This window comes from Rhineura floridana, chromosome 4, assembly GCF_030035675.1.
Source record: "Rhineura floridana isolate rRhiFlo1 chromosome 4, rRhiFlo1.hap2, whole genome shotgun sequence".
Lineage (NCBI taxonomy): Eukaryota > Metazoa > Chordata > Lepidosauria > Squamata > Rhineuridae > Rhineura > Rhineura floridana.
In genome coordinates this window covers 137,049,420-137,075,056 of record NC_084483.1, presented here as the reverse complement: position 1 = coordinate 137,075,056, position 25,637 = coordinate 137,049,420, and the positions used below count along the sequence as shown (strand labels likewise).

Below are 25,637 nucleotides of genomic sequence, written 5' to 3'. Positions count from 1 at the left end.
TATTGGCTAGAAGCCACTATAATGGAATCATGTAAATGAGATACTACAGAAATGAAAGACATATGGACAATTCTTTTTTTCTTTTTGTTTTGTCCCTTATTTGCAGAACTAGAGAAGACAAAATGTCAGCGTGAACAAGAACAAATTGTGGCCTTGGGGCCAAGAGGACCCAGGCCAGTTGGCCAATTTGTTCCTCAGTGTGATGTCTATGGGAATTATTTGCCGACTCAGTGCCACTCTAGCAGTGGATATTGCTGGTGTGTAGACAGAGATGGGAATGAAATTGAAGGTACCAGAAGTGGCCCAGGAATTCGACCTCCATGTAAGTTACACCCAAGCCATTACATTTCTGCAACAATTTCCCTCATTTAGATGCTCATAGTTCACTGGGATCATAGATGTATGCCTCTAATGCAGCCCTGTTCCATGGTTACATATATACTTAAACTGATATGCTGCCTGTGTTGTTAAGCCACGTTCAAAAGGTTGACTTGACCAAGCACAGCAGTAGCTATTATAGCTTTCCAAATAAGTCCAAAAAAGTTACTCATATGCAAAGGTTGTTACTGGCCTACTTGCCCACAGTTTAGCTTTGTTAATCACATGGGGTCCCCCCAAAAAAGCAAGCAACTACCTTGGTTTCTTGGAGCCTGTTCTACTCACCAAGGCAACTGGACAGTTAGCTCTTTACAAGCCAGTAGGTATTGGTAGGGACTTGGAAACAACATGCTGATATTCAAGTGGAAATCATATTTATACATGCTAACAGGATTGCCCACAATTATATTCCACTATTAACTTTTTCTTTCCACCGATGGCTCTAAAAGAAGTAGAAAATGTCTACTATGGAAGGATTATTTTCTCTCTCTTTTTAGATGATACTTATTATGAAGACTCTTTTCAGTCTGTCTTTGCAAACAGTTTTGGAACAACTGCCATAGTCACTCTGGACAAGGGAGTGTGCCCCTGTTGGCTTTCCTGGGACCCTCAGTGGCTTTCAATATTGTAGCCATGAGGGGTTTAACTCAACTTCCTTCATATTCTTTCAGTGCAAGAGGTGACTGGACGATCATGCAAGCGAGTGCCGCCCCCCCAAACTCTGTGTGCTCTGGTCACACTCTGCCAGCTGCTGACTAGATGACTGTGTGAAGGGCCTGTTAGAAGTGTACAGATGCATGCATGTACAGCTCCTCAGTATGAGGAAGGAATACTATGCCATTCCTTTATTAAGTTCTATATAGAGATGACCCCCTCTAGAATGCACACCTTAACATGGTAAGACGTTACCGGGAGGAATGCAGAAAGACAATACCTCTAGTTAAAAAGAGAGAAAGACCCCAATGGATGACTGAAGAAACTCTTCAAATGGTTAAAGAGAGAAGGAAAGCAAAAGCAAAAGGAGATAGAAACACGGTCAGAACCCTAAATGCAACAATACAGCGACTAGCACGTAGGGACAAAGAGAACTATTACAATAGTTACTGTATAGAAATAGAAGAGGACAACAAAAAGGGTAGAACAAGAGCTCTGTTCCAAAAGATCAGAGAAATGAAAGGGAAATTTAAACCAAGAGTAAGGATGTTGAATAATCAACAGGGGAACACACTGACTGACCGAGATGAAATAAAAGGAAGATGGAAGCAATACGCTGAAGAACTCTATAAAAGAGATGCCAGGATGACAGATTCATTCACGGAGGAACCGTTTGATGAAGAACCAGAAATTTTAGAATGCGAGGTGAAAGCTGCTCTTAAAATACTTGGAAGAAGCAAATCACCAGGAATAGATGGCATACCAATAGAGTTGCTACAAGCTACTGAGATTGAATCTGTCCAAATTTTGACAAAACTCTGTCAAGAAATATGGAAAACTAAACAATGGCCCACAGACTAGAAGCATTCCATATACATCCCAATTCCAAAGAAAGGGGATCCCAGGGAATGCAGTAATTATCGAACTATTGCCTTAATATCCCATGCAAGTAAAGTAATGCTCAAGATTCTACAACAAAGGCTCTTGCCATATATGGAGCGAGAAATGCCAGACGTCCAAGTTGGATTTAGAAAGGGAAGAGGCACCAGAGATCATATCGCAAACATACGTTGGATAATTGAATGGACCAAGGAATTTCAGAAGAAAATCACTCTGTGTTTTATAGATTACAGCAAAGCCTTTGACTGTGTAGATCATGAAAAACTATGGAATGCTTTAAAAGAAATGGGGTGCCACAGCATCTGATTATCCTGATGCGCAACCTATATTCTGAACAAGAGGCTACTGTAAGGACAGAATATGGAGAAACTGACTGGTTCACCATCAGAAAGGGTGTGAGACAGGGGTGTATTTTATCACCCTATTTATTTAATCTATACGCAGAACATACCATATGGAAAGCAGGATTGGACCAAGATGAAGGGGGTGTGAAAATTGGAGGGAGAAATATCAATAATTTAAGATATGCAGACACCATACTACTAGCAGAAACCAGTAATGATTTGAAACAAACGCTGATGAAAGTTAAAGAGGAAAGCACAAAAGCAGGACTACAGCTGAACGTCAAAAAGACTAAAGTAATGACAACAGAAGATTTATGTAACTTTAATGTTGACAATGAGGACATTGAACTTGTCAAGGATTATATCAATACCTCGGCACAGTCATTAACCCAAATGGAGACAATAGTCAAGGAATCAGAAGGCGGCTAGGACTGGGGAGGGCAGCTGTGAGAGAACTAGAAAAGGTCCTCAAATGCAAAGACGTATCACTGAACACTAAAGTCAGGATCATTCAGACCATGGTATTTCCGATCTCTATGTATGGATATGAAAGTTAGACAATGAAAAAAGATAAGAGAAAAATCAACTCATTTGAAATGAGGTGTTGGAGGAGAGCTTTGCAGATACCATGGACTGCAAGAAAGACAAATAATTGGGTGTTAGAACAAATTAAACCAGAACTATCACTAGAAGCTAAAATGATGAAATTGAGGTTATCATACTCATTATTGGACACATAATGAGAAGACATGATTCATTAGAAAAGATAATAATGCTGGGAAAAACGGAAGGGAATAGAAAAAGAGGAGGACCAAACAAGAGATGGATTGATTCCATAAAGGAAGCCACAGACCTGAATTTACAAGATCTGAACAGGATGGTTCATGACAGATGATAAGATGATCTTGGAGGTCGCTAATTCATAGGGTCGCCATAAGTCGCAGTTGACTTGGAGGCACGTAACAACAACAACAACAATATGGAGATGCCTTTAGAGAGTGCCCAAACTACAACTGATCAACAGTACTGCGACCAAGTCTTGATTGGGGGCAGGGAGGATGTCCTGCACATATAATGCCAGTTTTACAACAACTTTACTGGCTTCCAGTTTGTTTCCAGACCCAAGGCCCCCCAGAATTCATCCTGCTATGCTCGGTGTAGGCACCAGGCCTATTCTTCCTGATTTATATATATGTAAAATAAAACCATTGACAGTAAGAGAAATAACAAATATTTGATAGTGTAATATGAGCAGCATGGGTGGAGAAGCATCCCTTCAGGAAAAAAAAATATTGTTGTGAGTTTGGGGGGCTGAGATGGCTAATTCCTATGAGTCCCCTTCCAGCCTCTGATTTGGAATCCTGTGCCTTGGGGTGAGAAACTTGCTCTGCTGGTCAGATGCGTTTCTTTTGTTAATCTAAGAGAGTGACCAGATGGGTTAATGAGTCTATCAGGTGCCCATCAACTGGTGAATGGGCCAGGAGATCCTTTTGTCATTGAAACTCTTCAGAAGAGAGTCCCCCCACTCCTGGGGCTGAGGAGAGGCTTGTGTTTTTAGTGTGTGTCTGAGAAAGGCTGGGGAACTGGAGGCAGGCAGGGAGACTGTGCTCTGTGCACCGTGGCTTTAGGATGCCTCCTGTAACCCTGATGGAAAAGCTGGATATTGGACTGCTGATGCCTTGAACCCCTCCATCCTAAGCTCAGGTTGGAATGTGTGTAAATAAATAAACCATATTTCATAAAGACAGCACAGTCTCCGCTGACCTTCTTCCCAAGGAAACCAAACCCAGGGCAAGTGCAGGGACCCATGGAAATCTCACCACTCGGAGATTGGGGTGGCGCGCAACATTATAGAAAGCAATAAACAGCTCTCATTGTCATGCAGTGCAATCCTATGCATATTTATTCAGATGTTAAAGAGATCAAGGAGGCTTAGTTCTTAGTCAGAGTATGTAGGATTACTATTTCAAAAATATGCTTCATTTCAATTGAAATCTGTGGTACTTAAATGTGCTAAACTTTGGCTGAATCACATCTAGTGTATTTTAGAGCAATCATGCCTTGCAGATGCAGTTTAGCCTCATTGTGTTTGTGCAATCTGATTGCATGTGTTTTCTATCATTTGTCAACAAGGTCTAGGCACAGTTGCTCCTCCTACTGCAGTTGGACCCTCTGTAAAACCAGATACCATTCCTCTGCCTCCAGGAACACACTTACTCATTGCTCAGAGTGGAAAGATTGACCATGTCCCTCTGGAGGGGAATGATATGAGGAAATCAGATGCAAAAGCTTTGCTGTATGTGCCAGTAAGTCTACCCTGAATGTGGTGGGACAAATTACATTAGTGAAAAGTGAAGTTTTTAACTGAAGAGTTACACTATGGAAAACTAACATTTCAAATCCATTATCAAGAACAATTATGTGACTTATAATATTATGTGTTGGTCGTCTTTTTTAAATTTTCTAGTGATTATTTTGTTTTTTTAAGATTAGGTTTCAGCTACTAAAAAAGAAGAAAATTAAGTATCCTGAAATCTTGAAGTTAAGATTACATCTTTATTTGTATTAAAAAGGGGTCCCCAAAGAAGAGTGAGTTCCTGTTGCATAATATTTTTACAATATTTCCTGCTTCAATGGTAACTTCTCAGGACTATTATAAACAAACTTGTTCTGCATTTGGAGCTAATTTTGTTGGCTTCCTAAGCAAGTCAAATTGTCCTATGAACTTTCTAATATTTTAAACAGTGTTTGACATTCTTAAATTTTAGTTGCTCATACTAGCTGGCTATAATGGTTTATGTGGCTTTTAAACATTCTCCACTGAGCTCCCCCTTTATCTTCCTGTCTGTGTTCTCTCTCCCCTCCTCCTGTAATTTTTATAATCTATCTTGATAATTTCCTGTGCTCTGGTCAGTCTTCTGTACTCTTCAATGTGTTTCTTTTCCAGCTGCTTCCTTTTTGTCTGGCATCAGTGGACAAGTAAGTCTATTTCCCACACTCCCATTTTCTCTTATTTTTGAATGGAGCCTCCTGCTATGTGATGGCTCTTAATTTCACCACTTGCCTTTTGAGTCTTGCGCTTTTTTTTACCTATGGTGATTTTACACCTCAGTGTGTCCCCTGTTCATTCTCAGTACTCTAATAAGATATTCTAGTTACAGTTGTGAGCATTTTTTCCCAACTATCCTGGGAGTTGTTTAAGAGAGCAGCCAAAAGATGCAAGGAAATGCAATGAATGATAGTATTGGTTGAATGAGCTAAAGTTGTAACAGTGACAAGTTTTGATATGTAAAGATAGAATATGATAAATGATAACTGGGTCTCTGTTATGGGTGCCCATTTTGTATGGTTTTTGTTTTGTTTTAATCTTTATTGTGTACAATTTTTATTATGTACATGTTCAATTTTATTGTAAGCTTCCCTGAGTACCCTATTATAGGGTAGAAGGGCAGGATAGAAATATTTTAAATAAATATATCTGCTGTCTTTTATGTTTTTATTGTACATCACCTTCATTGTACATCACTTTCTGCTTGTGCAGAAGTTGATCAATACATTATTAATTATTAATATTTATTAATTATTAATAATCATAATTGTAAAACTAAAAGTGGGGGAAATTCTCAGTAATATTAGAATTCCTATAAGCAAAAATGAGGATATTGGAATAGAACTTTATGCCCCAATAAATGTTTAACTGTACACATGATTCTGTGTAACAAATTTCTGGATTCTTCAAAAGCATGCCTGTCAGTGTGTCTGCATATGGCTTGCATTTGGTGCTTGTGAACCTCTCAAGGCATTAACCCACCTCAACCGTATGGTGCACTCTAAACTAGCAGGAGCTCTGTAAAGCCTCACAGTGAGGCAACTTTCCCAGCTCTCCAACTTTTTAATTGGAGATAGCAGAATGAACCTTGAACGTCTTGCATGCAAAGCATGCACTCCATCATGGAACCATAGCCCTTCCTATTTGCGGAAAACCTTATTTGTTATGTTAGATGAAAATGTATTACTTTGGATTCAAAGCATAGAGTTGGATCCAAAGAACCAAGCAGACAAAAAATAGCCACTAGTGCTGTTCTGCAAATGCTTGCAATCAATTTCACTCAGTGCTATAATAGGCAAGTTCCATTTCAGTTTTCTTGCTTCTGCTGGTATATGACCTTGCATAAGCTGTGGCATAAGCAGTACAGCTTTGGATTTAGTTCCCTTTTCTCATGCAACACTCATGTGCAGAAGGTGGCTGACTTGTGGACCTGCATATTTTGTTGCACTCCACTGGAATGGTTAATCAGAAATAATGTAGTCCAACATCTGGAGGGTCACAGGTTGGCCACCCTAGCTCTGCTGTGTCCATTAGTACATGTGGCTCCTATACACAAAATATGAAATGAAACAGTCTTCCTGAGCTGCTTCTGCAGATTATTTTTTGCCTGGGCTGAAGGAGGTCCTGAAGCTTCAGGTGAGATGCTGCTCCTTTCCCCTCTGCTATGATGCTCTTTCCTTTTGCTGCAGCTGTCACCTTCTTTTAGTTTTGCCAGTTTGTGTTTGATCCTTTTGGTTTGTTTTCTCACTAGCCTTTTAAATTCACTATTTCCCTAACTATTTAGAGAGTAAGTTGTTTTAGCTGATCTAATGCTTAACCATTTCTTCTAAAGCATTAGAAGCATGATATATTTTGAGACTTGTAATAGTTTCTCTGACTTGCAGGATAAAGTTGTTATTGGAGTTGCTTATGACTGCTTGGAGAAGATGGTGTATTGGACAGAGATCAGCAGCCCATCCATCAGCAGAGCAAGCCTAGGTGGAGGAGAGCCCACACCCATTATAAAAACAGGTAGGAACAGATGGAACTAGTTACTTAATGCCATGTTGGATACAACCCAGTGGTAAAAAACTACCATAATGTCTGGTCTTCCAGTAGGTATGTTCAGTAATTTGTTCAATAGGTTACTTTTTAAAACACATTCTATAGACTGGATCATATTTATAAATACAAGTTTGTTTTATTTAACCAAGGGTTATTGTAAACGACTATATAATACAAATAGCAAAAATGTATGAACCAAATTGGATCACAGTAGTCAAAAGTGGGTTTTAGACATGACAGGAACTGAAACTTAAATTTCCTGTGCCATATTTTTCCTTCTAGTTACGTTTATTGTATTTTGTACATTTTGTGTGCCTGTCATAATTTTAATTTGTATATGTTCTGAAAGTTCATAGTTGGATTGTTCTGCAGGACCATGTTTTGTCATGTAGCCCCTTCCAGCTTTCATCTGTCTTTCCAGCTGCATTGCCTGTGAATTGTAGGAGCTTCCCAAGCTCCACAGCTGCAGAGGCTGCTCTGCAGGGAGAAATGCTCCCCCTTGCTGCCATTGAATAAATTGGATCTGTTGTATATATCATCATACGGCTGCCTCTTGCCAGGATCTGAGCTTCCAGTTCCTTTCCTGACAGTCTTAAATGATGATGATGATCATGATGATGATGCAATCAAATTGGAGAAAATTAGTCTTGAGCTGGGGGAAGGAATGCTCACAACTTGTAATGTAAATTCCATAGCCTCCTGATGTAGGCTAGGTATATGTCCGGCTGCTTGTCAACAAGGCGTTTTCCTCTAAGCCACACACAAACTTTAAATCTCTTAGCTTGACAGCTTAATAATGGAATATAGCCAAGGAGTAGATCGTCCTCCTTTTCTCAAGGCATCTGACATCCAATAAAAAATATATGCAAACATATAAAATGAGGATTCGTTTCACAAGCCATTCCTTAGGCAAGTAATGAATGGAAGCTCCCTTTGTCTCTCAGTCTAAGAAAGAAATGAAGGAATAATTTAAAAGCGAGTATTTTTCTACACTGCTCACAGGCTATTGTAATTAAGCAGTCTATAAATTGTTGAAATTAATAAATAACTAAAATGGCCAATGGAGGATGGGTCAGTTCTCTATCCAGGCCTCCAGCCAGATTCAGTTCCCACCCCTGGACTAGAACCAATGGCTGGAAATTGTATGTTAGGTGATTTTGCCTAAACATTAGAGCTGATTGACAATGGAAATGTTGCTATTGTTGGGGGTGCGTGGGCTTGGCTGTCCTTTGCTGGAAGTATTAAAGTAGAGCCTTAACAGTCTCTGTAAAGGATGCTATAGTTGCTTCGTGCCTTGCAGATCATGCACTAAGTAGAGGATTTTAATAGCTGATGTCCAAGGTAACTTCCACCTCTATGATTCTACCTGTGACACCAGCCTCATACTCAAGATTTTGTGCTGTGCTAAAATCTTACGATAGTTTGAAGTGCTGTTTAATGTGTAGAGATAAAAATTCTGTGTTAATTTTAATTACTATGTGGGCAGCCACTGTATGTCCCAGTTGATCCAGGAATGATATTTGCAACCATAAATTATTGCATAATTAGATAAAGAAAAGATAACTATTCTTTACTCTTAACTGTTGTTTACTCTTCAAAGAAGAGTAAACATAACTATTCTTTACTCTTCTTTGAAATGAAAAATAAATGGATTGTGGATCTGGAGTGTTGGATGTTCATGATGTTTGGTTTCATGGAAGGCCACACTGACCATTTTTATGTATGACTTTTAGTATGCTTGTAGATAGATAAGAACATAAGAAGAGCCTGCTGGATCAGGCCAGTGGCCCAACTAGTCCAGGATCCTGTTCACCCAGTGGCCAACCAGATGCCTGTGGAAAGTCTGCAGTGCAACAAGCACACACACCCCACTTGTGATTTCCAGCAACTGGTATTCAGAAGCATACTGCCTCTGACTGTGGAGGAAGAACATAGCCATTATGTCTAATAGCCATTGATAGCCTTATCCTCCATGAATTTGTCTAATCCTCTTTTGAATCCATCCAAGTTCGTGGCCATCACTGCCTCTTATGTGAGCGACTTCCATAGTTTAACTACATGCTGTGTGAAGAAGTACTTTCTTTTGTTTGTCCTGAGTCTTTTAACATTCAGCTTCATTGAATGTCCAGGATTTCTAGTATTACGAAAAAAGGAGAAAAAAAATTCTCTATCCACTTTCTCCATACCATGCATAATTTTATACACTTCTATCATGTCACATCTTACTCACCTTTTCTCTAAACTAAAAAGCCCCAAATGCTGCAAGCTTTCCTCATAGCGGGTAGATAGACAGACAGACAGTTGGAATAGTGTTTGTATAGTATTTAGCTCAAATGGAAATATATTCAGAGATTTTGTCTCAGTTTTGAACTGTCTGCTATTTAAAAAATAAATAAAAAGTTTTGATCTTCTGAATGTATCAGAACACCATTCAGAAGAAACTATAACACGCATTTTGAACCTATATGGTTTGTTTTTAATAATTTTTTCTTCAATCTATGTTTGAGCTCAGCAAGCCCTGGGGCCAAGATAGTAGGTCATTATCTGGTATTTCCTGTTGCTTTAGACCTGGTCACTGTCCAAGGAAAACTATGTACATGCATTGAGTTGTTCCAAACTTAAATCTGCTCTCAAAGATTATTAACCACTCTGAAGTCTAAATTCCCATGTTAGCTAAGATCAACGCTGTTCGTTTTTTAAGCTTGATTACTTTTCAAAAGTGGTTTTTTACAGGTCTACAGTTTAACTCATTGCTCCTGTTATCAGAAGATGTATTGCTTTTTCTGCCCTTTTTATTGGCATGCTTTAGATGTTTATAAATGTACCTCAAGCCTGTTCTGTTTTCTAAGAAGATAGAACAAAATCCTGTGGTGTAATGGCATTTTCATCCCTGAAATCTGTTCTTCCTTTAGGATTTCTCCCACACACAAAGTGGGTCCAGGTACCCACTTCTAGGTCTTTCCTTTTAGGCCTCAGTACTGAAGGAGCAGATCTATTTTGGAACAGTATGGTAAGATTCACATTATCAGTAGGAATGTACTCTGGTTTGTTTCAGATTTTTAAATATATAGGCTTGAATCCAACAAAGTTATTGTGGAAGTTTTTCCACTTGCACTAACACAACAGAACGTGCCCTCCCCCTCTTCCCCTCATGCACTCCTAGGCTCCCATCAATTTTGGAGGGTTAGGAAAAACCCCAGAGCAGATTCTGCAGGGAGTGCACAGGGGTAGGAGATGATGGGGAAGTTCTGTTGCACCAGCAGAACTCATTCCATTTGCACAGTGACTTTGTTGGAAATAACCCATTGGGGAGGAGTATGTGTTTACTAGGGGCTCCGCTCCTGCTTGCTTCACTCACCTCTTCTCTCATGGGTCATCAAAACTCCCTCCACTGCCAGGCAGCTCCCTAAACTGCCCCTCAGCACTTGCAGCAGCCCTATCACCTACCTTCTTGCTGCTGCTGCCGCTGCCGCTGCCGCCACCACCACTGCCACTCACCCACCTCTCTTGCTGTTGCAGTTTGCCTTGCTTTGCTTGCCTTGCCTGTAAGCTTCACTGCCTGTGCAGAAGCATTCACAGGTAGCGTGAAGCTTACAAAAATATAATATAGGTTTATATATATATATGCAATTATGCAATACAATCCTAACCATGTTACTCAGAAGTAAGTTCTATTGAATTTAAGTAAGTGGAGTTAGGAATGCAGCCTTAGTGAAATAGCATGAAATGGAGACAATAGGTATAGTATAAAAAAATACAATATTTTGGTGGAAACAGAAGACATTTTGTTTGCAACTCTGAAAAATATGTGGGAAGAACATCCAGTAAGAGTTATATCAGCAGCCATATGAGAAAAATCCATTTGAAAGTTCAGAGATGGTATAATATTAATGATATACTCACTGATATTTTCTAGAGTTCCATACCCTGAATGGATGGAGGAGCTAGTGGTAGTCTGGCAGATTAGCGGCGTGGCCTAGCAGGCATTGGTGAGGCCAATGCATTCCGAACTCAAATGTGCCAAAAGCAGAAGATGGAAATTAAAATTGCATGAAAACAAAGGGTGTCAATTGACAAAAGCGGTGTCACAAGCATTCTGTCAACATAAGAGGCAATATCAATTTGAGTTTGTTCTTTGTCCTCTATCAACTGCTTTTACCAGTCTGACTTTCCCCTCTCCTAAAATATTGATATTTATTGATACTTTCTTTCAAAATATTGATGATTTGAAATATTGATAATTTGAAAGAAAATATTGATAAAGGAAAGGAAAGTAATTTTGCCACTTCCTTTTTTACTGTGACTAAGGCTGGCCAGTTTTCATGTTGGCAAGCAAGCAGAGACTGCCTGTTTTCCTTTTGGAAAGGAAAAGAAGAAAGCAGCTTTCAGTGCCCCCCCCCCCCCGAGTCAACGTGGGTGAGACTTGGCTTTTTTCCTCCCACTTGGAGTTTGGATTATTTGAGTGGTGGGGTGACGGAGGGAGGGAGTGCTGTACTGCTATGCTGTACTGTGAATAAAAACAGTAAAAGAATAATATATTCAAGGGAATATTCGAGGGGGAAAGCCACTGAAGTTCGAAGCAAACTGGATCACTCCGCAAAGATGGAGAATATGCAGACCATTGAAAAATCTAGTGCTAAATCTCAATTCAGCAGAATTCATCCCTACCCAGAACTCTTCCCTACTCTTCCTTTCTAGTTACAGGAAAGCACCTCTCCCCATACCTCTGAGCATTACAGACTGCTTTTACCTCATCACTGAACAGTTGCAATTTTATTTATTTTATTATTTATTTATTATTTAATTTGCATCCCGCCCTTCCTCCAAGCAGGAGCCCAGGGCAGCAAACAAAGCGCTAAAAACAATTTAAAACATCATAAAAACAGATCTTAAAATACATTAAAACAAAACAGCGTTAAAAACATTTTTGTTTTAAAAAAACAACTTTTAAAAAGGGTTAAAAACATTATTAAAACATATTAAGCAATTCTAACACAGATGCAGACTGGGATAGGTCTCAACCTAAGAGGCTTGTTGAAAGAGGAAAGTCTTCAAAAGGCGCCAAAAAGATAGCAGAGATGGCGCCTGCATAATATTCAAAGGGAGGGAATTCCACAGGGTAGATGCTGCCACACTAAAGGTCCGCTTCCTATATTGTGCAGAATGAACCTCCTGATAAGATGGTATCTGCAGGAGGCCCTCACCTGCAGAGCGCAGTGATCGACTGGGTATATAAGGGGTAAGACGGTCTTTCAGGTGTCCTGGTCCTGAGCTGTATAGGGCTTTGTACACCAAAACTAGAACCTTGAACTGCTCTCAGTTGCTCTCTAGTGGTTGTTACTGTGTACCTGTGAACCCTGCACATTGCTCTTATGTGTGTATGAGTCCACCCACAACTCCAAGAAAGCACACAAAAAGGTAGAACAAAGGTTGGTTCATTGAAAAAGGAAACAGGAAAAATATGTTTTAATTATAATAAAAATGCAAGCAGCTTCTAACTTAACAAACCATTATTCCTTAATTTTAAACAGCATAAGAGAAACCCCTGTCCCTAAATACTTCCAAGATTGCATACATTCACACCAGAGAAGGCAAGCAAGCAAGCAATAGAGATATGCATAGATATATCTTTCCTGAAGGAAATCAGGGCATTAGGTCAGAGTAAAGAATGATATGCTTGGTGAGAGTCAGTCTCTTTCCCCTCCTGCATATTGTCACATGGCTAAGCATATAATTCTTGTCCCTTTCCTTACCCTTTGTCCCGAGCTGCATGTTGAGATGATTTTAGGGAGCATTGTGGAAGTCATTAGAGCCCTGAGAGGTGCTAAATGGAAATGGACTGCCTTCGATCCCGACTATGGCTACCCTATGAATAGGGTTTTCATGGTAAGCAGTATTCAGAGGGGGTTTACCATTGCCTCCCTCTGAAGGTAGTCCACCCCAGCTGGCTAGGGCCTGCTCAGCTTGCCACAGCTGCACAAGCCAGCCCTGTCCTTGTCCGCAACTGCCAGCTGGGGGGCAACTGGGCTCCTTGGGATTATGCAGCTTGCCCATGGCTGCACAGGTGGTAGTGCAAGTAACCCCTGAGCCACTCACTGGAGGGGGATGATCTTTAGCTGGCCATTTACACCCAGGAGACACGAGCTGGGATTTGAACTCACAGACTCTGGACTCCCAGTCAGGCTCTCCTCCCCTTTGTGCCATACCAGCTGTTATGAGCGGTGTCCGAGGTAGAGCTTAGGCCAACGAAACTTACACAAAATAGGAAATTATTTCATGTACCCAGTCACTCATCCACATACCCCCTCCCAATTTACATTCAGCTCAATGTAACCTCAGACTTTCTCATGAGATCACATTGTGAGAACTTTAAGCTTTTTAATATGTTGTAGTGCCTCTAGCATTTCTCCCCTCACTGCTGCTGACCCCCGTATTGCTTGCTCCATTGCCACTCCCTCTTTTGCTTTCCCATCACAATCCCTCCACATTGCAAAATGTCAGAATGGCTTGATGCAGGACAGAGCTATGTTTGGTGGGGTCTTTGCATAATGGCAATGTATTGCATCTTTTCAGAAGCAGTAATAATAAAGAAAAAATGAAAGAGGGATCATAGTAGTTTTTGGTGTTGGTGAGGATTTTAGTTAGATTCTATCTAACTTCTCCCCAGATTTCAAATATATTATTATAACTATTAGATGCTGGAACTTCTGTCACAAATATTCATGGACTTTTTCTCCATGAACTATTTGGGTACATGGAGGCTTTGGCAGGATGCGCCCTTATAATTTGTTTCCTGTCCTCAGTGGGTTTTTCTACCAGATTTGGAACTGAAGACCATTGCATTACTACATTAGCAAGAACAATCTGAAAACATTTTTTTTTAAATTAGAAAATTATTTTAAGCTTGAGAACTATGACCTAAGACATTTCCATTGTCTTAGTAAAGCAAGCCTAATCACAGGAAACCCCACAATAAGTCCCTTGTTGGCTGATCTCCATCTTCAAGTCTAAATTTGCAGTCATTTGCTTTTACAAATTTAAGGCCTTTTATAATCTATTGTGAGGCTTTTTTTTTTACTTGTCACTACTTTGAGCTATTGATAGAACTTATGTTTTATGTGGTATTTAAGATTGGGAAAATCTAATGTTTTACAGTCTTGCCTTGTTCTACTTTACTTTGGCTTTATAAGAGTTGGTCTTTATAAGAGTTTATATAAACCACCAACTTACTTAAAAAATCATGATGTTATACAGTAAAATAATTAAAACATAAATGGCCAACACTGAAGCACATTAATTATCTAAAAATACTTAGCAAAGCAGAAATGTTTTCAGACAAAATATCAAAATTGTAAGAGCCTGTCTGATTTCAATAGGAAAAGTGCTCCAGCCAAAAGCTGGACTGCAGCATTCTGCCCTAGCTGCAACTTCTGAATCAACCACAAGGGTAACTCCACATAGATTGCGTTGCAATAGTCCAGTGTAGAGGTTACCAAAGCTTGTAACACTGTAGCCAAGCAATCCCTGTTCAGGAATGGTCATAGCTGGTGTACCAGTGAAAGCTAAACCTTCATTGGGAACTGGCTGAAATTGGGTAGCTGTTAGTGGCCTGTTGAGTGCTAACATGGGGGAGAGCCTTCTCTGTGGTAGAACCCCACTTACGAAATTTCCTCCTGACAGAGATCTGGTTGTCCCCAACAGTGTTTTCATTCAGGTGACAAATCCTTTTTAAATCATTTTATTCAGAACTTTGGCTGGAAGGGAATTTTATTGTCCAACAATTGGCTGCCAGTTGCAGTATTTATTGCCTATTTGTTATGACTGTATATTGGTTTTAACTATTGCTTTATGCTGGTTGTATTTATTTGAATATTGTTAGCCACCCTGGGCTCCTTTTGGAGGAAAGACAGGATAATAATAATTTTCATTATGAGTTTGTCTCTCCAAATAAGAGCAGTGCTTGCAATATTTTAGATGAAATATTTTCATATTTCAGGATTCCATTTTCTCTCCCTCCCTCCTTTCACACAGATTTGGAAAGCCCTGAAGGAATAGCACTTGATCACCTCGGGCGCACCGTCTTCTGGACAGATTCTCAGCTTGATAGAATAGAGGTAGCAAGGCTAGATGGCAGCCAGCGCCGAGTGCTGTTTGATACAGATCTTGTGAATCCCAGAGCCATTGTCGCAGATCCTATGAGAGGGTAGGTAAACGACTAATGAATATGCTGAGGACTTTTTTAGAACATACTTGTTAATAGGTCATTTTATTTCAGTGGCCTTTGTCAGATTCTTTCCATATGCTAATATTTTATTTATTTTAAGTACTTTAGATTTGCCCAAGAAAGTAGCTTTAAAGTGGCTTACTATCAAAAACAAAAAGATAAAACAAAAACAACCCAATAACATAACATTTTAAAACTTAACGCTTGTATATAACTAAGTCCTACTCAGAACAGACCCATTGAAATTAATGAACCAAAGTACGTTATGTTCATTAACTTCTATGGGTCTACTCTGAGTAGAAAGCATTGGCTATAACCCTAAAACAACAACTTAGCACTCCCCTTTTTATTAGTATTAGTATTATTTAAACAGAGCTGGGGAGATAAATAATTCAACCAGCAAATCAGCCAGTTAATGAACACCATGCCTGAAGGCCAATTGAAAAAGATAGGTGGCTGTGCCGTGTTCCAGTCCTCTTCACACCCATAGGATTGCTGGTAGTTCTATCAGCCAACTCTCGGATCTCCAGTTGCTGCTTTTTAATGCCAGATCGGTAAATAATAATACCTCCCTCATCCATGATTTGATTGTGGATGAGGTGGCCGATCTGGCATTTATTACCGAGACCTGGGTGAGCGATCTGGGAGGTATTAATCTTACCCAGCTGTGCCCATCTGGGTACTCGGTTCAGCATCTGGGTAGATCTGAGGGTCGGGGAGGGGGAATCGCTGTGATCCATAGAAATTCCATCCCTCTTGTTAGGCACCCTATCCATGTGGGTAATGGTCTGGAGTGTCTTCATATTGTGCTGGGTCAGCGAGACAGACTGGGAATACTGTTGGTGTACCGTCCACCCTGCTGCCCAACAGCTTCCCTAACTGAGCTGACAGAGGTGGTCTCGGATTTATTGTTGCGATCCCCTAAACTCTTGGTATTGGGGGATCTCAACATTCATGCCGAGACTGCTTTGTCTGGAGCGGCTCAGGACTTCATGACCGCCATGACAGCCATGGGGCTGTCTCAATTTGTTACTGGCCCTACGCATATGTCGGGGCACACTCTAGACTTGATTTTTGCCACTGGATTAGGGGATGGTGATCTGGGAGTAAGGAATTTTACATCTATTCTTTTGTCATGGACAGATCACCGCCTATTGAGGTTCAGGCTCACAATGTGTTCTCCCCTCTGCAAGGGTGGAGGACCAATTAAGATGGTCCGTCCCCGGAGACTGATGGATCCTGAGGGTTTTCAAAAGGCTCTGGGGAATTTTCCGGCTGATAAAACTGACGCTCCTGTCGAAACCCTGGTCACTCTGTGGAATACAGATATGACTCGGGCAGTTGACGCGATCGCCCCGGTGCGCCCTCTCTGCTGCAGAACTCAATTGGCTCCTTGGTATACCTCGGAGTTAAGAGTGATGAAGCAAGATAGGAGACGGCTTGAGTGCAAATGGAGACGAACTCCCGACGCCTGTAGTCTTGTACTTGTGAAGGCCTCTACCAAACTCTATGTGAAGGCAGTGAGAGCAGCAAAGAAGCAGTACTTTGCTGCCTCCATTCAGTCATCTTCTAACCGTCCAGCGGAACTTTATAAAGTTGTCCGCAGACTTTTACACTCTGGTCCTCGGGACGCAATGATACCATCAATAGCCCACTGTAATGAGTTTGCGAGACACTTCCAAGACAAGATTATTAACATCCGCCGGGACCTTGACTCCAATATTGCTGCAGTTGAATCCATTGAGGTGTCCGGAGCACAGTCTTGTCCTGTTTTATTGGATGAGTTTCAGTTGGTACAGCTCGAGGATGTGGACAAAGTGCTTGGACAGGTGCGGGTGACCACTTCTGCTCTGGATCCTTGCCCCTCGTGGCTAATAAAAGGTAGCAGAAATGGAACTGCCAGCTGGGCCAAGGAGGCGATTAATGCCTCTTTACGAGAGGGAGTGGTCCCACTCTGCCTAAAGCAGGCGGTGGTGAGACCGCTCCTAAAAAAACCCTCCTTGGACCCTGATAATCTTGACAACTATAGACCGGTAGCTAATGTCCCTTTTCTGGGCAAGGTCCTAGAGCGTGTGGTCGCTCGCCAGCTCCAGGTTCTTTTGGATGAAACTGATTATCTGGATCCATTTCAATCGGGCTTTCGGCTGGGGTTTGGTACAGAAACGGCCTTGGTCGCCCTGTATGATGACCTCTGTCGGGAGAGGGAAAGAGGGAGTGTAACTCTGTTGGTTCTCCTTGATCTCTCAGCGGCTTTTGATACAATTGACCATGGTATCCTTCTGAAGCGACTTGCGGATTTGGGAGTTGGAGGCACTGCTTGGCAGTGGCTGTACTCCTACCTCGAGAACCGTCTTCAGAAGGTGGTGCTTGGGGAGCATTACTCGAGGCCCTGGGTACTCCAATATGGGGTCCCACAGGGCTCAGTTCTGTCCCCCATGCTCTTTAATATCTATATGAAGCCGCTGGGTGAGGTCATTAGGAGTTTTGGAATGCGTTTTCAGCAATATGCTGATGATACGCAGCTCTATTTCTCCTTTTCATCTTCTTCAGGTGAGGCTGTTGATGTACTAGACCGCTGCCTGGTCGCGATAATGGTCTGGATGAGAGCTAATAAACTGAGACTCAATCCTGACAAGACTGAGATGCTGCTGGTGGGGGGGTCCCCTGACCAGATGGTTGATGTCCGACCTACTCTAGATGGGGTTACACTCCCCCTAAAGGAGCAGGTCCGTAGTTTGGGGATCTTATTAGATCCGCTCCTGTCTCTGGAGGCTCAGGTAGCCTCGGTGGCACGGAATGCATTCTACCAGCTTCGGCTGGTAGCCCAACTACGACCCTATCTGGACAGGGAGAACCTTGCCTCAGTTATCCATGCTCTGGTAACCTCTAGACTGGATTACTGTAATGCACTCTACGTAGGGTTACCTTTGAAGACGGTTCGGAAACTTCAGCTGGTGCAGAATGCTGCGGCCAGAGTCCTCACTCGGACTAAAAGATCTGATCATATAACACCTGTCCTGGCCGCACTGCACTGGCTACCAATACGTTTCTGGGCCAGATTCAAAGTGTTGGTTCTTACCTATAAAGCCCTTAATGGCACCGGACCGCAATACCTGATGGAGCGCCTCTCCCACTACGAACCTACCCGTTCACTGCGCTCGACGTCGAAGGCCCTTCTCCGGGTTCCAACTCACAAGGAGGCCCGGAGAGCAACAACGAGATCTAGGGCCTTCTCAGTGGTGGCCCCCGAATTATGGAATGCCCTCCCTGACGAGATACGCCTGGCGCCTTCTTTGATATCTTTTCGGCGCCAGGTAAAGACCTACCTCTTTGCCCAGGCATTTTAGTTTTAGTTTTAGTTTTGGTTTTGTGTTTAATTTTAATGTTATCGTTAATTAGTTGTATGTTCTATTTTTGTCTTAATCTGTTTTAATGTGTTTTTATATTTACATGTTTTATCCACATTCGCTGGTTTTAAATGTGGTTTTATCATATTGTACACCGCCCTGAGAGCCTGTTGCTATAGGGCGGTTTAAAAGTGTAATAAAATAAATAAAAATAAATAAAAATTCATGGTCCCTGCAACATAGACAATTGATGCAGGTCCAGTATAAGGGAGTTCCATAGCCATGGGGCCAGCACAGAGAAGGACCTCTTTCTGGTGCCCTTTCCTAAGGGGTGGGCACACCAGGAGAGCCTCCGAAGTAGCTTAATATGCAGGCAGGATGGTGTGGGTTTAAGCATCCCAATAAATATCTTAGACACAAAATATTTAGGGCTTTAAAGATCAAAACTTTAAATCAGGCCTGGAAACACCACTAACCAGGATATATGATATAATAAAGGCGGTATAGATGCTGCCTGCCTCATCCCCGTTAAGACTTTGGCAGCCACATTCTCATTCAGCTGAAGTTTCTGAACTATTTTTAAAGGCAGCCCTATATAGAGCGCATTATAGTAGTCTAGCCTGGACTACTATAGTCCAGAGAAGAATGCAAAAAGACAATACCTCTAGTTAAAAAGAGAGAAAGACCCCAATGGATGACTGAAGAAACTCTTCAAATGGTTAAAGAGAGAAGGAAAGCAAAAGCAAAAGTGGATAGAAACACGGTCAGAATCCTAAATGCAACAATACAGTGACTAGCACGTAGGGACAAAGAGAACTATTACAATAGTTACTGTATAGAAATAGAAGAGGACAACAAAAAGGGTAGAACAAGAGCCCTGTTCCAAAAGATCAGAGAAATGAAAGGGAAATTTAAACCAAGAGTACAGATGTTGAATAATCCACAGGGGAACACACTGACTGACCGAGATGAAATAAAAGGAAGATGGAAGCAATACACTGAAGAACTCTATAAAAGAGATGCCAGGATGACAGATTCATTCACGGAGGAACCGTTTGATGAAGAACCAGAAATTTTAGAATGCGAGGTGAAAGCTGCTCTTAAAATACTTGGAAGAAACAAATCACCAGGAACAGATGGCATACCAATAGAGTTGCTACAAGCTACTGAGACTGAATCTGTCCAAATTTTGACAAAACTCTGTCAAGAAATATGGAAAACTAAACAATGGCCCACAGACTAGAAGAGTTCCATATACATCCCAATTCCAAAGAAAGGGGATCCCAGGGAATGCAGTAATTATCAAACTATTGCATTAATATCCCATACAAGTAAAGTAATGCTCAAGATTCTACAACAAAGGCTCTTGCCATATATGGAGCAAGAAATGCCAGACGTCCAAGCTGGATTTAGAAAGGGAAGAGGTACCAGAGATCATATCGCAAACATACGTTGGATAATGGAAAGGACCAAGGAATTTCAGAAGAAAATCACCTTGTGCTTTACAGATTACAGTAAAGCCTTTGATTGTGTAGATCATGAAAAACTATGGAACGCTTTAAAAGAAATGGGGGTGCCACAGCATCTGGTTGTCCTGATGTGCAACCTATACTCTGCACAAGAGGCTACTGTTAGGACAGAATATGGAGAAACCGATTGGTTCCCCATCGGAAAGGGTGTGAGACAGGGGTGTATTTTATGACCCTATTTATTTAATCTGTACGCAGAACATATCATACGGAAAGCGGGATTGGACCAAGATGAAGGAGGTGTGAAAATTGGAGGGAGAAATATCAATAATTTAAGATATGCAGATGATACCATACTACTAGCAGAAACCAGTAATGATCTGAAACGAATGCTGATGAAAGTTAAAGAGGAAAGCACAAAAGCAGGACTACAGCTGAACGTCAAAAAGACTAAAGTATTGACAACAGAAGATTTATGTAACTTTAATGTTGACAATGAGGACATTGAACTTGTCAAGGATTATATCAATACCTTGGCACAATCATTAACCCAAATGGAGACAATAGTCAAGAAATCAGAAGGCGGCTAGGACTGGGGAGGGCAGCTGTGAGAGAACTAGAAAAGGTCCTTAAATGTAAAGATGCATCACTGAACACTAAAGTCAGGATCATTCAGACCATGGTATTTCTGATCTATATGTATGGATGTGAAAGTTGGACAGTGAAAAAAGCTGATAAGAGAAAAATCAACTCATTTGAAATGAGGTGTTGGAGAAGAGCTTTGCGGATACCATGGACTGCAAAAAAGACAAATAATTAGGGGTTAGAACAAATTAAACCAGAACTATCACTAGAAGCTAAAATGATGAAACTGAGGTTATCATACTTTGGACACATAATGAGAAGACATGATTCATTAGAAAAGATAATAATGCTGGGAAAAACAGAAGGAAGTAGAAAAAGAGGAAGGCCAAACAAGAGATGGATTGATTCCATAAAGGAAGCCACAGACCTGAACTTACAAGATCTGAACAGGGTGGTTCATGACAGATGCTCTTGGAGGTCACTGATTCATAGGGTCGCCATAAGTCATAGTCGACTTGGAGGCACATAACAACAACAACAGCCTGGACATGGCCAGAAAATGAATCAGCCTTCTGTGGAAATGGGCATAGTTAGCATACCAGTGAAAGCTGGTAAAAAGCACTCCTGGCTACGGACACCACCCTATTCAGCACCGAATCCAGGAGTACTCCCGAAGTATGTAACTTGGTCTTTCAGGGGTGTCACCTCCATCCAACACCAGGTGTAAACCAGCTTCTGGAGCAGGGGATCTCTCTACTCACAGCACCCCCCATCTTGCATGGATTCAGCCTCAAGTTGATGTGATACATCCCAACAAATTATCTTATCCCTTAGTTTTCCAGCACAATTTTTAAAATAATCTTAGAAAATGCTAATAGGTTAATTATGTGAACTCAGAAGCGTCTGTTAGCTTTTCTGATCAGATTGTTATAAGTGTTTACAACTTAAGAGTATTTTTGGCCTGAATTATGTTATAATAATTTTGTATAATGGAAATTCTAAGTATGTTGTTTAACGATCATACAGGGCAATCCTATGCATGTCTTCTCAGAGGTAAGTCACATTTTGTTCAGGCAAGTTTGTACAGGATTGCGGCTTAAATATACCGTTTAACAGTTTAATTGAAACCCAGTCTTGTACTTGCTTGGATAATAGAGGCACATGTTACCAAATTCTTGCAAGCTACACAACAAGTGGATTGGACTGTGAAAGACCAACCCAAATTGTGTTTGCATTCTGACAAATTTGTAGAGCAGTCCAATATCTCAGAGACGAGGTCAGGTCTCCTGCTCCCCTGGTGCATTCACTATAGCTGCCCAATTTCCCTGCTTTTTAAAGTTTGATAGAAATAGCTGTGGGCTATAGGTACGTTCTTAAACCGCAAGGTTTTTAGTGAATATAAGAATTAAAAGTGTGAATGAAGTGAACACAAATCTTGATGGATGTGGGAGACAGTTGGCAAACCTAAGAATTTGCAGTTGGAGGAAGGCAGGGCGGGAAGGACAGTATTGTTCTGCTATGAAGAGCATCTCCCCCACTGTTTATTTATTTATTATTTGATTTATATCCTGCCCTTCCTCCCAACAGGAGACCAATTGCTGTTGCCAATTTAATGATTTTCCTACTAAAATCTAGTGTTTTTAGGCATGTGTCTGGTGGTGAATTTTCCTGTCTAGTGGCTAGTGGGAAATCTAGTGGATGTTAAAACATTTTATGGTCAGAATCTGGCAATTTTTACAAATACTTCAATTTCTCTCTCTCTCTCTCTCTCTCTCTCTCTCTCTCTCTCTCTCACACACACACACACACACACACACACACACTATTATGTGTTTCATGAAATTGCCTAGCCAAAATCTAGCCTTTTTTAAAAAAAATCTATTTTAGGAAATTTTCTTGTATTTTTCATTGTTTGCATTTCCTATGTAAAGTCTCTACAGTACTACTTGACTTTGTTTCATTTTTGCTGTAAGCCATGACTAGTTGGCTACCCTTTTGATTGAAAGCATACCAGAGTAATTTACCCAACACAACACAATGAGCCAGTGAGAGAGATTTTTAAGTCACGTTTCCAGATCCTCTGGTGTGCTTCTTTTTTTTTTTTTTTTACAATAATTTTTATTCAAATTTTCATAAATAAAACAAAACAAAATCAAAAAACATTCAGAGACAAAAAACAAAACAAAACAAAAATAATTAAACAGTAAAATAAAATGTTGACTTCCGATTTGTCGCAGATCGGTTATAGGTCTACAATATATAGCAATCCTGTCTCTTAAATTATATTATTGTTTTTTTATCTTTTTGTACACCGCCCGGAGAGCCTTCGGGCTTAGGGCGGTATATAAAATAAATAAATAAATAAATAAATTATAAAATTACTTTCCTCCAGTTGTTATCTTAATTAATCATCAAATCTCATAAACATTACTTTATTCTTTCCCCAAAAAGTCAAAGAGAGGTTTCAATTCTTTGAGAAATATATCTCTCAATTTTTCTCCAAATAAGCATGTCGATTAATCCATCTCGTTCAAATCTATTAGGTCCAATAATTTCAATAGCCATTCTTCCATTATCAAAGTTAATTCCATCTTCCATCTTCAATAATCCTGTTAAGTCCAGTAATTTCAGTAGCCATTCTTCCATTATCAGTATCCCATAATAATCTTGTTGTCATAGCCATAGTCCAAATAAACATATCGATTAATCCATCTCATCAAATCTGTTAGGTCCAATAATTTCAATAGCCATTCTTCCATTATCAATATTAATTCCATCTTCCATCTTCAGTAGTCCTGTTAAGTCCAGTAATTTCAGTATCCATTCTTCCATTATCAGTATCCCATAATAATCTTGCTGTCGTAGCCATAGTCATATAATAAGAGTCTGATGGGAATTTCCTTTATCACAAATATTTCCTTGCCATCAATTCTGAATATGTTGCTGAAATATTGTTGTAAAGTCATATCTCTGGTGTGCTTCTTTTTTAAAGACAAGGAAGTTCTTGCCAATTGGCTTACTGGGAAGGAAAATGTGCAGACAATATTCTGTCCAATCAAAGTGTGATGCAGCATAAACAACACCAAAGGAGTCATGATGATTAGGAACTATAAATCTTAGAAATAAATGGCCTGAGCATGCACAGAGTACACATGCCTCACCAATGAGGAATCTCTGTTTGTATTTAATAATAATGATTCCACAACGGGTATCCTTTATATAAACAGTGCATCTTATAATCATCACAGGTCAGGCAAAGGCCCATCTAGTCCAGCATTCTGTTCTCAGATTAGCCAACCAAACACAGACACGCACGCACACACACACAGAGAGCATTTTTTAAACTTAAAAAAACCAGAAATGCAAAAACCCCATACCTCACGGCACATTAGATTTTATCAATAATTCAGAACTTTATGGTAGGATGACTTGCCCGATATATGTTTACTTCCTAGTCACTGTTATTTAGTTTACACAACTCTTTTGAATGTGGAAAATACTGTATTTAAATTGATTTGCTTTTTTACAAACTTCACAAGTCATAATTCCTAATTGAAATGCATAAATTGGGGTTTTGTTTTTTGTCATTCGTATGAAAACATTTTCCCCAGAAACCTCTTTTATAGTGACCAATACCCCAACCCATGTGCCCCCAAGGTTTGTCTGTGCCCCCCATGAAAATTGTCTTGCTACACACCTGAAGACCCTGTTTATGAAAACCACTGTATTCTTTGCTTCTCTTCATTTAATAAAATATTCTTGAATATTTACTTGTGTGAATACAGCATATGATCAATTACTGTTGTACATAAAATTGCACATCTGCACACAGCTTCAGTTTATACAGAGTTTTAAATCCTGCCTGTTATGATTACAAGATGGGTGATACCTGTTACGATAGTAGTGAACTGTTGCCCTAAATGTTACAGTCTAGCAGTAGTGCTGGTGTCCCAGAACAGAACAATGTGATTGAAAATATAATAGGAACAATCCCATTGTGAATTTCTGGGAAGGTGACCTAAGCAGAGTGGGTAGAGCAGAGCTTGATGGTGATGGGAGCAACTGGATAAGGAATTATCCAAAAGAGACAATTTTTAAACACAGAAAACTGATGCAAACTCTCTGAACATTTTAATGGTAATAAAACACACCACTTTGATGATAGTAAAATCAGAATCAGATAGCTTATTTAATTATATTTCAAATTCTTTTTTGCTCTTTGCAGTATGATGGAGCTGACTTGTAAATACATGTACAATATTTATAATAGTTTATTATAAATTGGCAAATTGTATGTATCAAACAGTCCCACTATATCAAGCAAACATTTCAAAATATGGGGTAGTCCAACATAGCAAACATGTAATAGTTTAATTGTTGTTCTGACCCATTTTGTAATCCACCTTTGGGTCCTTAATTTGAAGAACTAGCAAGATATAACTTGAATCAGCAAATAAAATAAATGTTGAACGTCAGTGTCTGTTTAGAAAGGTCCTTGAGCAGACTGGAATTTGTGTGTGCAAAAGCAATGTTTAAATTGTTGGACTTTCTCAGAAACATCTTAATTGCTCTTATATGGTACACATCAAAAACAATATTTTAAACAGTTGGAGAAAGGCTGATCCAGGGACATGTATTGCTGAAAGTTTTTCAATTTAAGGCTGCAATCCTATGCACACATACGTGGGTGTAAATCTCACTGCACTTAGTGGGGCTTACTTTTCAGTAGGCTGCATGTATAGGATTGAACTGTAAAAGGTTATTTCTGCTGAATAACCAGAGCAAAGGCAGAGAAAAGGAGGACTCTCCAAAGATGTATGTTTTTATTAGCCATTTTTCTTTTTGATTGAAATAAGAGGAATG

General features: G+C 40.2%; 1 protein-coding gene across 1 annotated transcript in view; it reads left to right on the top strand.

The window, feature by feature from the left end:
- The window catches only part of NID1 (nidogen 1), a 105,527-nt gene that overhangs the window by 65,012 nt on the left and 14,878 nt on the right, over positions 1-25,637 (top strand). The window contains exons 13-16 of the mRNA XM_061624553.1: positions 107-322; positions 4,410-4,582; positions 6,990-7,116; positions 15,181-15,352. Coding sequence (XP_061480537.1) covers positions 107-322; positions 4,410-4,582; positions 6,990-7,116; positions 15,181-15,352 — 688 coding nt within the window. The remainder of the gene's footprint in view (positions 1-106; positions 323-4,409; positions 4,583-6,989; positions 7,117-15,180; positions 15,353-25,637) is intronic.